The sequence below is a fragment of the Diplodia seriata genome, assembly GCF_021436955.1.
Source record: "Diplodia seriata strain FDS-637 chromosome Unknown scaffold_2, whole genome shotgun sequence".
NCBI lineage: Eukaryota > Fungi > Ascomycota > Dothideomycetes > Botryosphaeriales > Botryosphaeriaceae > Diplodia > Diplodia seriata.
The window spans coordinates 122,195-135,909 of record NW_027117309.1 but is presented as its reverse complement, the minus strand read 5'-3'; the positions used below and the strand labels follow the sequence as shown (position 1 = coordinate 135,909).

At 58.7% G+C, this 13,715-nt stretch overlaps 6 protein-coding genes across 6 annotated transcripts; 3 read left to right on the top strand and 3 right to left on the bottom strand.

Moving 5' to 3' along the window:
- Positions 1 to 80: 80 nt before the first annotated feature.
- Positions 81 to 1,563, bottom strand: SLS55_001434 (uncharacterized protein; the record flags this gene model as incomplete). Its single annotated transcript, XM_066772928.1, has 3 exons — positions 81 to 1,201; positions 1,253 to 1,398; positions 1,448 to 1,563. The coding sequence occupies 3 exons, from the start codon at positions 1,561 to 1,563 to the stop codon at positions 81 to 83; spliced, it is 1,383 nt and encodes a 460-aa protein (XP_066635495.1).
- Positions 1,564 to 2,894: 1,331 nt separating this feature from the next.
- On the bottom strand, positions 2,895 to 3,397 carry SLS55_001433 (uncharacterized protein; the record flags this gene model as incomplete). The annotated part of the gene is made up of 2 exons (XM_066772927.1): positions 2,895 to 3,132; positions 3,192 to 3,397. 2 exons carry the CDS (start codon positions 3,395 to 3,397, stop codon positions 2,895 to 2,897), a joined length of 444 nt encoding a protein of 147 aa, XP_066635494.1.
- A 619-nt stretch (positions 3,398 to 4,016) lies between these two features.
- On the top strand, positions 4,017 to 5,168 carry SOD2_1 (Superoxide dismutase [Mn], mitochondrial; the record flags this gene model as incomplete). The annotated part of the gene is made up of 4 exons (XM_066772926.1): positions 4,017 to 4,064; positions 4,305 to 4,705; positions 4,778 to 4,859; positions 5,046 to 5,168. 4 exons carry the CDS (start codon positions 4,017 to 4,019, stop codon positions 5,166 to 5,168), a joined length of 654 nt encoding a protein of 217 aa, XP_066635493.1.
- A 1,242-nt stretch (positions 5,169 to 6,410) lies between these two features.
- SLS55_001431 (uncharacterized protein) lies at positions 6,411 to 9,259 on the top strand (the record flags this gene model as incomplete). The annotated part of the gene is made up of 6 exons (XM_066772925.1): positions 6,411 to 6,474; positions 6,632 to 6,987; positions 7,157 to 7,411; positions 7,478 to 8,065; positions 8,183 to 8,750; positions 8,844 to 9,259. The coding sequence occupies 6 exons, from the start codon at positions 6,411 to 6,413 to the stop codon at positions 9,257 to 9,259; spliced, it is 2,247 nt and encodes a 748-aa protein (XP_066635492.1).
- Positions 9,260 to 11,169: 1,910 nt separating this feature from the next.
- Positions 11,170 to 11,913, bottom strand: SLS55_001430 (uncharacterized protein; the record flags this gene model as incomplete). The annotated part of the gene is made up of 1 exon (XM_066772924.1): positions 11,170 to 11,913. One exon carries the CDS (start codon positions 11,911 to 11,913, stop codon positions 11,170 to 11,172), a length of 744 nt encoding a protein of 247 aa, XP_066635491.1.
- Positions 11,914 to 12,813: 900 nt separating this feature from the next.
- SLS55_001429 (uncharacterized protein) lies at positions 12,814 to 13,527 on the top strand (the record flags this gene model as incomplete). The annotated part of the gene is made up of 1 exon (XM_066772923.1): positions 12,814 to 13,527. The coding sequence occupies one exon, from the start codon at positions 12,814 to 12,816 to the stop codon at positions 13,525 to 13,527; it is 714 nt and encodes a 237-aa protein (XP_066635490.1).
- Positions 13,528 to 13,715: the final 188 nt, after the last annotated feature.

The window sequence follows — 13,715 nt, the reverse complement described above, 5'->3', positions numbered from 1 at the left end:
GCGAGGCTAGGGATCGAAGAAATAAACGATGAGAAGAACAGCAACATGACCTGAATCATCCACCTCCATGCCACCATTCCTCACTCAGCAATCAGGTAAAGACCGATGGGGCAAGGGTTGAAGTCCTGGAACCACTTGAAGTACGTGTCCGAGCCTCCTTCCATGACGAAGGTCATGACACCTGGCCTGCACTGAGTCCTGCCAAACACGTAGCTCTCTCCTGGCCTGAGTGTGCCGGACACTTTGCTGATGAGGCCTTCGGGTGCGTTGTTGAATGTAGTCTCCTTGCTGACTTCTTTGGTCCAACCGCCGAACACATGGCCAGACCCCTTGAACTCGAAGGAGGACGTCTCGAGTTGCGACAGCTGAGGGAACATGAATACGACAGCACAGGTCTTTCCAGCATACTTGGATGGGATGTCGAAGTTGAAGTAAGACTTGACGGTCTTGGACACGGTGCCGAACAGCGAAGTGCCGGGAGCGAAGTCAGGCTTGGAAGCATCAACAGGGACAATCAAATGAGGGAATTCCCAATCCCCCCTGAGTCTGCCAGGGCAAGTCTTGTGAGTCTTGTGAGTCTCGTGAGTCTCATGAGTCTCGTGAGTCTCGTGAGTCATGTGAACAGCATGCGAAGGTGGGGTAGGAACAGACGCGCGGCAGGGCGCTCCATTGCAGACGACACGATGCGAAGGTGGGGTAGCAACAGGCTTGCGGCACCTGTCTTCGTTGCAGGAAGGCATGTGGGAGTCGCGGTCAGACTCGTGGTCGGACTCGCGGTCAGACTCGTGGTCGGACTTGTGGTCGGACTTGTGGTCGGACTTGTGGTAGGATTCGCGGTGAGACTCGCGGTAGGACTCGCGGTCGGAGTCGCGGTCGGAGTCGCGGTCGCCCGTGTCGCACTTGCGTCCTTGGCAGATGGTCTTCGTCGACGATGACTCTCGGTGGTGAGTGGCGTGGCAACTGTTGGCAACCAGAGTAACCTGATGGCAGTAGCCATCTGGTCCGGGGAGAGGCCTCTTGTAGATGTTGTATCCTTCGTGGTCTCCGGTTGGGCAGGTCCAGAAACGGACACTTCCCTGGAAAGTGATGAGGCCTTCGAAGCCAATGGACCAGCCGTTCCAAGAGGATTTGCCATGGTCGCACTGGAGTTGTTCCTCCCAGCCGGCAAGGATGCATCCAAAACGGTTCTCATCGTACAAGCCTGCTCACCTGGTCAGCTTCATGCGAGGAAGGAGGACAAGAGGCAACGTACCGTGGTTCTGATCAAGATGAAACCGGGATTCACCCTCAAGATTCGATTGACCGATGCGGAGCTGACCGTCGGAAAGTTGTTGAACCGCACCCCAATGTCCCTCAGAGGCTGTGCCTTCCACGCCGTAGGCATCGATTCCGAAATGGCTAGAACACGTGTGAGCGAGGTCATGACGCAAAGGGAAGGAGCACTGACCATTGTTTGTGTTCTGGGCCTGCTGGACGCCCATGAGCCGGAGGCACATCAACCGGAGGCACAGCAGCTGCGGAGGCGCCGAGCACGAGGCCAAAGACGACGGCGGCGGACTTCATGATTGCTGGAAGAAGGGTGGTGGCGTGGATAAGAAGAACAAGAGTGGTGGATGGACAAGCAATGGAGCAATGAGTAACGGTGCGGAGAGCTGTGGGTACTGGACGATGATGATGAAGAAGAAGAAGAGAGTGGGGGGCGGACGGAGGGTTTAAGTAGGCAGCCCTCGGGCGCGGGAGGTGGTTGCCCTCCAAGGAAAGGCAGGCACTACCACGCCGCCGCGCTCGCCCAGCGAACCGCTGTCCCGCCGCCGCCCACCGTTTCTGGCAGCCGTGCCTGGTGCATTCGCCCAAGAAGTCCGGGCGCAAGCCGGTCCGCGGAAGTCATGCCCGCTAAGGCGCCAAACAGGGTGCTGCGAGCAACGAGCTCGTCTACATCGAGGCGGCGCTCGCAGCGGTGCCCATTATGGAGGAAGGCAAGCCCACGCAGTGGATCCAGGTCGTAGGAAGGCGTGGCTCGGCGGGCGTTGACGGTGACATTCGCAAGGAGGTTGTTGGGTTGGCTCAGAGTCATTTCCCGCCAGCATCTGCCTCATGAAACACTACAAGGGATGGGTAGTTCAATACAAGATCCGGAAGTAAACTTCAGTTTTCAATGCGCATATTTACGTCCGCATCTTGTATTCGACTGCCTATAATGTTCGGTGGTGTTGCAGACGTTGCGGCACTGGCGTCGGCCACGATATGACTCAAGGAGGCGGCGACGTGGAGCGTGGAGCGTGGCAGTCGCAAGGATGATTGTTGAGGGGGCGACGACGACACGGCAGGTGCCAAAAGGTTTGAGAAGGCCCTACGTGGGCAGTTGAACCCAATGTCCGGACGTGGCTGTGAATCTTTGAATGCCTTGCACGTGAGCAGTTGAATCCAATGACTGGACACGATTGGTTGCATCTATATCAAAACTGCGTCCAGACATTGGATTCATCTGCCGACGTGAATATGGCTCAGCATTTCAAAAGAGACAGGGTCATTGGATTCGGCTCTCATGCCTCGCCTGTAACCAAACGCTCATCGGCTCCCGCAGCGCTCTCCGCCACAGCATATGGTCAGTTGAATCCGATAGCTGGACGCCTTGAAGACTTACATCTACATCTGGATATCGGATTCAGCTACCCATGTAGGAAGTGCGGGAGCTTCATTTGTGGATCTCGGAGCTCAAAGCAGTGAGATGCTGGTCAAATCAAAGCGATGAATTGAAAAGTTGCAAGATGAAGATGGTGCTATACAAGATGGTATTCCCGTTCCCTCCAAACACCCTCCCATGCCAGCCGATATCAAAAGTCCGTAACGCCTTGCCGTGCACGTCGCTGCCGTTGCCATGCTGATGCCCGAGATCAGTTCCAGCCGATGATTCCCTCAGCGACGGTGGTGCCGGTGTCTTTCAGATCCGTCACAATGGACACTTTCCGACCAATGACGCCTTGTCCGCCGACAGACAGCTCGAGCGCGTTGGCGAGGTCAAGTTGGGCGAGGCTCTGGTGTTCATCCACAGCGGGCCGGAGCTGGATGGCGTGGAGAGCGTCGCCGGCGGCCTCGCTCAGCGGCGGTCGCGAGAGCAGGTCTCCGTTGCGGCTGTTGGGGGAGGAGATCACGTCAGCACAATAGGGTACCAAGGAATTGAATGCACGTACTGAATCAACATGAAATAGCCCGAGAAATGGTCGAAGCAGCTGCCGTCGTCGGCTTGGAAGACGGCGCGCGTGCGGCCGCTGAGCTCGCCGGGATTCTGGAAGAAGAGGTTGCAGTTTGCGGAGGGCGATTGCGACTCGTGAGGCGGAGGGCGCAGGACAGCGATGGTGCCGCCGGCGGAAAGGCGTGACGAGTTGCCGTTGCACATGGTTTCAGGTTGTGGAATGATGCGGGGGAGGGGGGTCGCTGCGGCGCTTCCGATTGGTCGGTCGTGGTGCACGCCCAACAGCCAAGTGTCAACACCACCAGACGTCGACTTCTCGTAACTTCTCGTCGCTGTTCTGTGCCGCTGCACTGGTTGTCTTGTCTGCTGGAAGTGTCGAGCACCGGCTCTTCTTTGCTTGCTTATAACCTCGCCCTTTGATTGTGAGGCGCACTCGGTGTTTCACCCGGCCTTCAGCTGCGCGCGAATGAGCACGTTTCGAGCGGATTTTGAGCAAGTTTGAGTCGTCTTGGAATTTGCGCACCTTACACTGTCGCGACCTCTCTTTCGCAGCGTCGTTTCGATCGCAATGATGGAATCAATCCGCTCTCCTCGCGCCGCTGCCAGCGCTTTAAGTGCGCCCGCTGCCCGGACATCACGGTGTCGTAACCTTGCTGTCTCGCGCGACCAACGCAAGCGCAACCCCGCCTCCGCCGCCCGACACCAGAGTGTCTTCTCTGCAATCGCCCTCTCTCTGACCCTCATCGCTTGCTTCTTCACCACCTCTGCCTCTGCCTTCCAGCTGCCTTTTTTCAACAACCCGACCCTCGGCACCAACACCACCATGTCTGTCCAGAAGTACAGCCTCCCGCCGCTGCCCTACGCCTACGATGTAAGCTCTTTTCGCTATTTCTCCTTCTTGCGCCCGGACCAGAATGCCTGCGCCGCGCCACTCCACTCCATCCCTCGTCTCAGTCTCTCCAACGCGCACCACCCGTGACTTCCCCAAACACGGCCGTCAAGAGCCGCCTGCCCGCCCGAACCCTCAATCCCCGAAACGCCCGCCCTGAAATTCACCATCTCCCCCCTACACCATGCCATCAGTTTTTCTCACGCGCGCCAAAAAAACAAGGCCCTCGAACCCGCCATCTCGCGTCAGATCATGGAGCTGCACCACAGCAAGCACCACCAGACATACATCACGAACTTGAACGCGGCGCTGTCGTCGTACTCGACCGCCACCGCCGCCGGCGACATCCCGACGCAGATCTCGCTGCAGGCCGCGCTCCGGTTCAACGGCGGCGGCCACATCAACCACTCGCTGTTCTGGGAGAACCTCGCGCCCGCCAACTCGAGCGACGTCAAGCTGGCGACGGCGGCCCCCAAGCTGGCCGACAGGATCAAGGAGACGTGGGGCGGCGAGGAAGCGTTCCGCGAGGCGTTTGGGAAGGCGCTGTTGGGGATTCAGGGCAGCGGATGGGGCTGGTTGGTCAAGGTCGAAGGCGAGGGCGGCAGGTTGGCGATTGTGACGACGTGAGTGAATTTCCTTTCTCCTTCTCGTTTCTGAGTGGTGAGTGTTTTGGGCTGACGTGCGGTATGTTGCAGTAAGGACCAGGATCCTGTTGTCGGCCCCGGCGAGGTCCCCATCTTTGGCGTCGATATGTGGGAGCATGCGTACTACCTGCAGGTAAGAGACTCCCCTCGCTTTCCCGTTCTGGCATCTTCTCGGCGGTGTTTACCCTTTTCTATTTTTCCCCTCCATCTTGTCATGCGTTTGTATTTGTTCCTGTCACTTTTTCGTCTTCCCGTCTATCGGTTTGAGATGCGTTGCTCTCGAAGCTTGCAAGCGCTGACTTTATGACCCGTCTTGCAGTATCTCAACGGCAAGGCTGCGTACGTCCAGAACATCTGGAGCGTCCTCAACTGGAAGACGGCTGAAGAGCGCTTCCTCGGCACCCGCGCCGATGCGTTCAAGACCCTCAAGGCGTCGATTTGAACGGCAGAATTTCCGCGACCAGCCTCCTCAGGCTTTGGATCACGATAAGCAAGGTTTTCGTCGGGAATGGAAACCAACTTGGAAAACTTCGTCGTCGGTCCAGGACAGCACTACAGCAGAGCCCATGGAGATGGACATACACAAACGCGATGATACAACTGTAGATGATGTTAATGACATTCGTTCTCGACCAAGGCTGCTATTTCCAGCTGTCCGTGACTTACTTCCGTCCTCCGCAGTGGCGAGCGTGAAAATCGACCCATGGGCAGCGACGAATGACTTATGCGAGCGATGGTAAACGGCGTGGCGGACTAAAGGGATGGGGGGATCTACTGGTGAGTCGATCGCTGTATTGCCGGCCCAAGCCATCTACATTGGAACGTCGGACATCTTTGGCTAACAAGTCGGTTCTTTCTCGACAGACATGCCGGCGGGGTTCTCTCATACTCAGATCACCAAATACGAGGTTCAGCATTGCAACATGATTACTACTGGCCGGCTACACTTACCTTTATTGATCATGACGTTAACAGCCCCGGCTGTTCCTTGCGAAGGCCGAGAGCGGACTCTCAAAAAGTTTAAAAGTCATCAAAGACCGCTCGAAACATCCGAAACATGTGGTCTATGCCGGCACTGGCTCTCCGTCTACTATTCCGGAAAGGCAGCCGTGTTTAGGCTCTGATGATGTCGTGATTAGCTGTTTTAGCGGCTAAGCCGGGAGATTGCACTTCTGGGCTCTGACACAACCCCGGCTTTCCGCCCAAGCCGACGGCGGCCGACCAAGATCCCGCTTCTCGCTCCGGCGCTGCCCCTCCTTTTACCCCATCGCAACGCTCCGCTCCACAGCGGAGAAGGGCGATTCATCCACCAATTAATACGACGCGGCCGCCCCTGCCCAGACCGCCTGGCCTCATCCCCTTTGGCTCGGCGTTTCCCATGTACCCTTGTATCTTATTTGCCGATCCCCGCTCGAGGCCCAGAAGTGCTGGCCATGCTGCACCCCATTTAGGCGCACGCGGGCCGGCAATGACTTGATCGCTCCGCTTTGCCTGCGAGTCAAGAAATAGACCTTTGTACCATGCTGCCCGAATTACCCATCCTCGGCCTGCATTGAGCCGCACTGAAAGCGGAAAACTGTGGCTGCTTATATGAACGCGCTCTCGTCCGTTTGATGTCAGCACCAAGGTTCCTCTCGTCGATTGATTCTCTCATTGTACCTTGATCTTTTTCAAAGTGTGCAACATGAAGAGCTCATCAATTGCTGTGGCGCTTGCCGCCACAGGCACCACCATCGCCAATGCGCAAAGTAAGTTCTCTCCCCCTTCTTCCGCCCCGAGAAACAGCCAGAAGACAGGAGAAAAGAAGCAAGAGAGAGGAAAAGAAGTGAAGGGAAAAAACCCCAAAACAACACACACAATTGAATCGCAAACTTCCGCAACCAAACTGACCCCATTCTCCCACAGCAACGCACACGCCCTCGACCGACTGGCCGGCCGCCTACGTCAAGGCCAGTGCTGCGCTAGCCCAGCTCAACCAGACCGAAAAGGCCGGCATCGTGACGGGCGTGGGCTGGGGCAACGGGCCCTGCGTCGGCAACACGTACGCGGTTCCCAAGATCGGGTACCCGAGCCTGTGCCTGCAGGACGGGCCGCTGGGGGTGCGCTATGCGGCCAACGTCAGCGCGCTGCCGGCGGGCGTGCAGGCGGCGAGCACGTGGGATCGCGAGCTTATTTACCAACGCGGCCTCGCGTTGGGCAAGGAGGCGAAGGGGTTGGGCGTGCATGTGCAGTTGGGCCCGGTGGCGGGACCGTTGGGGAAGGTGAGATTGGATCCCATTTTCTCTTTGCTTTGCTTCTGGCTTCCTGTTCATCTGCCTTCTCCTTTCGTTCAGGCCTCAAGCGGTGGAAGGCGGGAGAGCCAATGGCGCGCTTCAGAACAGCGAGAAAACGAATGCTTCCAAGAACGGGCTTTTCTGACGAGACAAACAGTACCCGGAAGGCGGTAGGAACTGGGAAGGCTTCTCGCCCGATCCCTACCTCACGGGCATTTCCATGTTCGAGACGATTGTCGGCATGCAGGACGGCGGGGTGCAGGCGTGCGCGAAGCACTACATTGGCAACGAGCAAGAGCTGAACCGGACGACCATATCCGAGAACATCGATGATCGCACCATGCACGAGCTGTACCTCTGGCCGTTCGAAGACGCGGTCAAAGCCGGGCCCGCATCCTTCATGTGTTCCTACGTGAGTCTCCCAAAGTCTCCCCCACAGCCCCCGAGGAGACTGCTTGCTGATAGTGCCCCCTTGTAGAACAAGCTCAACGGCACGTGGGCGTGCGAAAACGACAAGGCGCTGAACGGGCTGCTGAAGGAAGAGCTGGGCTTCCAGGGCTACGTCATGACGGACTGGGGCGCGCACCACACTACCGTCGAGAGCGCCAATTCGGGGCTGGATATGTCGATGCCGGGCACCGACTACAACAAGACGCCCGAGAGCCTGTTCTGGGGCGCCAATCTGACCGCCGCCGTCGACGCCGGCTCCGTCGAGCAGGAGCGCCTGGACGACATGGTGCTACGCATCCTCGCCGCGTGGTACGCCCTCGGCCAGGACGACCCGGCCTATCCGGAGGTGCAGTTCGACTCGTGGGTCGAGGGCAACAAGGGCGGCTACGCGGCGCCGCAGGCGCAGCACAATGAGATCGCGCGGGCCGTGGCGCGGGACGGCATCGTGCTGCTGAAGAACGACAACGCGGCGCTGCCGCTCAAGGCGCCGGCCAGCCTCGCCATCGTCGGCGACGACGCGCGCGTCAACCCGGACGGCGCCAACGCGTGCGTCGACCGCGCCTGCAACAACGGCACGCTGGCCATGGCATGGGGCTCCGGCACGAGCGAGTTCCCGGTAAGTGAAGAAGACGCCTCCGTCCCCCGCTCGCTCTCGCAACCAACAACAACGACACCAATCCCCTGCCTGCCCCTCTCGGTGACGAAGCGCTAACAAGCTGTCCGCCCCCACCAGTACCTCATCGGCCCCATCGACGCCATCCGCGCCCGCGCCTCAAACACCACCATCATCGCCTCCACCACCGACGACGCCACGGCTGGGGCCTCCGCCGCGGCCGCCGCTGCCACCTCCATCGTCTTCATCACGTCCGACTCGGGCGAGGGCTACCTGACCGTCGAAGGCGTCGACGGCGACCGCAACGACCTGGACCCGTGGCACGCCGGCAACGAGCTCGTAGCGGCCGTCGCATCCGCCGCCGCCGCCGCCAACCCCGTCATCGTCGTCGTGCACTCCGTCGGCCCCGTCATCCTGGAGAGCGTGCTGTCCCACCCCAACGTCGTCGCGGTCGTGTGGGCGGGCTTGGGCGGGCAGGAGCAGGGCAACGCGCTGGCGGACGTGCTGTTCGGCGACGTCGCGCCCAGCGGGAAGCTGCCGTACACGATCGCCAAGGATGCGGCGGACTACGGCGTCGAGATCGGCGGGCCGGACGTCGATGATGGGTTTGAGGAGGGGCTGTATATCGATTATAGGCATTTCGACAAGGCGGGGATCGAGCCGCGGTTCGAGTTTGGGTTCGGGCTGTGTGAGTGTTTACCCCCTGCAGGCCCTTGTCGGCGATGATGGCGGATGGATGGATGGATGGAAGTGCTGACTGTCGTCTCCTCCCAACCAACAGCGTACACCAACTTCACGTACTCGGACCTCGTCGTCTCTCCGGCCGCCGCGAGCAACGCATCCACCGCCGCTCCGTACGCCAACGGGACCGCCGCTGCAGCCGACGACCTGTACGCCCCGATCGCCACCGTCACGGCTACGATTGCCAACTCGGGAGCCGCCGGGGGAGCGGAAGTCGTCCAGCTGTATCTGTCCCTCCCGGAGGGCATCGAGGCCCCGCCGCGCCAGCTGCGCGGGTTCGAGAAGATCGCCCTGCAGCCGGGCGAGAGCGGCGCGGTGGAGTTCGTCTTGAGGAGGAAGGACGCCAGCTACTGGAGCGTCGGGGAGCAGCGGTGGGTGCTGCCAACCGGTGAGTTTGGCGTTGCCGTGGCGGCGAGTTCGAGGGATTTGAGGCTGGAGGGGACGTTGGTGGTGTAGTGTAGTGTAGTGTGTAGTGTGTGTTTGGCTGTTATGGAGGATTCTTCGGGTGCTTGAAAAAGAAATGCTTCACCGGTTCTCAATCTGCCTTTCGACCTTTCGCTGCGTCGAGCCGCCTTAGTCGCTTCGAGAGCGCACGCAGTGTCTTGCACGGCTTCCAACTAGCCAGAACAGCGTCCATAACCGCAATATGCGGGAGCTTGTAAATTTCCGGCATGAGGACATCCAGGCGGAAGGTCCCTGCCAGCTTATCCGCAGCCTCATTTCCTTGAACGCCCAAGTGGGCGGGCACCCAGCGGTATTCCAACTCCTTGCCAAGGAGCTCGGTCGGCGGCATATGGTAACATAGCGCCCGGCGCAGCGCCTCGCGGTCGACCCACTCCACGCCGCCCTCGGGCTCCTCACCCTCTCTCAGAAAGTCCAGCACGTTCCGGCTGTCGGTCAAGACGACGCAAGAGCAAGATCTCGACGTAGCGCGGGTCATCGCCCGCCCCGACCATCTCCACGACGGACTGCAGGTTGAGCGCGACCGCCCCACAGCTCGCCGTTGTTGACGTCGTCGCGCACCTCTTCCGGCAGCGTCACGCCCTCACCCGCCCAGTCCGCGTCGCCAACCCGGATAATTGATCTATAGTAAGTGATAGTGAGTAGACTAACGGAAATACCATTGTGAGCCGTTGGCCTCGTGAGGTTGTCTATCTAAGCGGAGGGAGCTTCTTAATAGAGCGGCCAAAAAAGAAAAGAGAAAAACAGAGGTCAAAATGGCAAAACTTACCCACCCAACCCGAAATCGAACCTCGGACCTGATGCGGCCGTCGGCAGCGGGAGGGAACTGCTAAGAAACCTACGCCATTACGGCTGAGTGTTTTTTACCTTTCGGTGTGCCGTGACCCGGCGAGAGGGGAAGCTCGCTGTTTGGTTTATATACCCAGGTAGAACTCTCAACTACCGAGTGACGGTAACCGCTCTATCTCATCACCGTCCTACATACTGTCGGTTACTCGTAGCCGCACTCCCTTGAGAAGAGAAGCGGCCTGTTGCCGACAACGAGCGGCCCCGCCGGCTGGCTCACCTACACTTCCGAGTCACGAGCCACACGCGTTGACGCACGTGCAGGGCACCCGCGCAAATGCTTCAAAGGAGCCTTTGACGCAGTATGAGCCAGGTCTTTTTTCTCCAAGGGCGTGGTTGCTTGGCTGTTTCAGCCCATCTGCGCCCGCGCCGACCGTCTCGATCAACGCCCGCACCGCCTCGGTCACCGCGACGGCGCCAACTACACGACACCTACTCCTCAGTCTCTTGTGTCTTCTTAAACTAGTTGTTTCTTTTGCGGGCTTGAAGTCTCCGTAATCTTACGCATGAGGTGATTTCGATGCCCACCACTCACACCACTTTACGACAGCCACAAGTCATGATAGAGGGCCCCCTGCTCGTGGGTGGATAAGACATGTCGGGGCCGATCCCGCATACAAATGAGGCACTTGACATGGTCTAAGGGGAAGTTACCTGGCAGGATGGCCAATTGGGCACGCCATTGGAGCTGCAGGCTTGCGATGGCAGCGACGGCTGAGGCGGCAGCAGCGGCAGCGAACCGTCTCCTCATTGGATACTTTTGAGGAGCCAGGTGCTTCCGAGATTTTCGTGGCAAACAACAAGCTTCACGTCTCCATGCTGATCTCATTGCAACCGAAATCATCAATTGATCAGATTAACAGCTAGCTTTCCGTCGTGGCTGGCTCTTTGAGAATTCTCATGACTCTGTGAGTCTCCGAATGTATCATGTCTAGGATCCAGACACTGTCCAGAGCGACGGCCTCCCATCCATCCAGTCGAGGAGGCAGGCCCCTTCGCATATCCCTCGCTCCATTGCCTCAATACGAACTTCACCGCCCACCACCTTGCGCGTTAGCTCACTCATCGAGCCGATTGCGCTCAAGCATGCGACGACACTCCGCGATCTCATCGTTATCATCACGCGAGATCACGCCCTCAAGCGCGCGCACCCTCTCCCTCAACGCCAGCAACGCCTCGTCCTTCACCTGCAGCTGCAGCTTCGCATGCTCGTACCTGCCCATCGCCTGCGCGTCCCTGATCTTCGCCTGCGCGTCCCTGACCTCCGCCGTCTTGGTCTCCGCGACGAGTCCTTCCAGCTCCCGCTTCCTCTCGTCGTCCTTCTCCTCCAACTCCTCAACACGCCTCTTCAGCGCCTCATTCTCAGCCTGCAGCGCCGACAGACGCGTCTTGGCGCCCTCGTACCCCTGCGCGAAGAGCTGTTGGACCCCCGGGCCGAGGCGCTGCATCATCTGCGCCGCCATGCCGATGAGCTGCGCGTCCGGGATGCCGGCGGCGTGCAGGGACTGCCTGGTCGAGGCGAACTCGGTGTCGAAGGGGTCGTAGCTACCGCACTTGTTGCTAGCAGGGTTGTTGTTGTTGTTGTCGCCGGAGTTGTTGTTGTTGATGGCGGGGGTCGCGGCGACGACGTCTTCCTTGCTGGAGTTTTCCTTGCTGGCGTCTTCCTTGCTGACGGCGGCGGCGGCGGCGGGATGGCCGTCGGAGTTGTCGTTGAAGAGGCTGTCGCTTGAGTTGTTGGGGGGCTTGGTGCCGCCCTCGTGGACGGGGATGCCGCCGTCGCTGTTGGGGGGAGAGGCGGACATGTTTTGGTTTTTTTTTTTTCTCGCGGTGGAGTGGAAGTGAGTGAAGTGCGTGCCGCAGTTGGAAGCGGCGGTGGCGTTTCTGGTGGGTTTGGGTTAGAGAGCGGGGCGGGAGCGGGAGAGATTCTGGGTACCTGACGGCCGTACGGTGGATGGTACGGAGTTTTTCGAGGTTGGGTGGAGGAGCGGGTAGAGGAGCGGAAGGTTGGTTTCATGTAGGCGGCGGGAAGTTGTAGCGGCACGTGTCACATGCGCTTCTCTTGGGTTCTGTGCGTGGACGGGTTGCTTCACTCACCAACTTTGAGTGAGTCTAAGGGTTTGAAGATTAAGCCGTACACGAACAGGCAAACTTTTGGCAAACATCGACAAGCGTAGGAGTAGTTGGGTTCGTAGAATATCACTAGCCAGCTGCAGATAATCAATGTGGCGAGGAAATCTGTAGAATGGGCCGGTCTACTTGATTTACTCCTTTCCACAATCCTGGAGGACGAAGTCACTGAAATTTGCTATTTACGGAATCTGTTACTGCTGGAAAGCGTGAGTGTATCAGACATGTCGCAGTCCAGAATACACGGGCATATCCAAATCCAAGGGGCCCATGAAGTTGGAAGCCCTGACCGGGCACTCACAGCCCGTGGCTGGCGGAAGGGGGTCGAAGAATCAAGAATGTGTCAGTCAGAAGAACACTGTCGCGAACATTCACAACCACGGCAACTCTACATTACTTTAAGTTCCAGAGACCCGCTCTCGCACACATTTCCCACACAACTTCCGCAACGCATTTCATCGACGAAGTGCACTGACAGATCTTTCTACGTCGACGCACATCAATACCACCAAACAGCCCTACGCGCAGCAAACCGTTTTCACACCCGAAAGGAAGCACTCTGCTGCCTTACAATCATGTCGGACCCCAGAGCCACGCACTTTGATGAAGATTTCCAGCGCAACTGGGCCAACGGAGCACTTCCTGTCCTTCACAGTATGGGCTGCACACATCTTCTTCCGCCGGGAAACATCTCCTATGAGCCGCCGATGAACGTCTTGATTCCTCTTGCCCGCCTATCTTACGTCCGTGGCCCTAGCGAGTTAGTCGAGATACTGCAAACGGTGCATCCCCGGCCCGGGACACACTGGGACGAGGTAGGCGACACCCTCGACAGCATCATGCGCATCCTCTGCCGGGATGACTTCTGCCTAGCCCACATCAGCGCCGCAAGCGACGCCATCAGGGCCGGAGGGGACGTGGCTACCCACACCAAGATCATCAAAAAGGCCGTCTCCGACATCATGGTCAAGGAGGCGCTCAAAGAGCACAAACGGAGACCCCAGCGGGAAGCCATGGTCGCCGACATGACGCGCCAGCTGTCATACCTCAGAAACCACTACTTCGGGCTGATTACCGCCGTCATCGAAGCCGGCGCCCCGCAGGAGATCTCCAATCAGGTTGAAAGCATTTTCTCGGGGTTGCTCCGCGGCGAGTACAGTGACATGATCTGGAGGTTTGACCTGGACACCTTCCTCCGCTATCTGCGACCGGCTGTCGGCGCGAGGATCAGGGGCCTTCTGCGAGCCGGCCGGGAAGTCGATAGTGCCTTCGAGTCGCTACACCGGTGACATTACCTCCCAATAGTGCAATGCCCAGACTAGACACGATAGGAACCGCCAGGGGCATGGGATGTTGCTTTAGCCACATGCATTTAAATTTGTAAGATACTTATGATCTTCGAAATACGACGGTTTTGCGTAGTATCAAGCCTCGCATCTGCGTCCGAACATTTGCTTTAGATACCCATGTAGAGAAT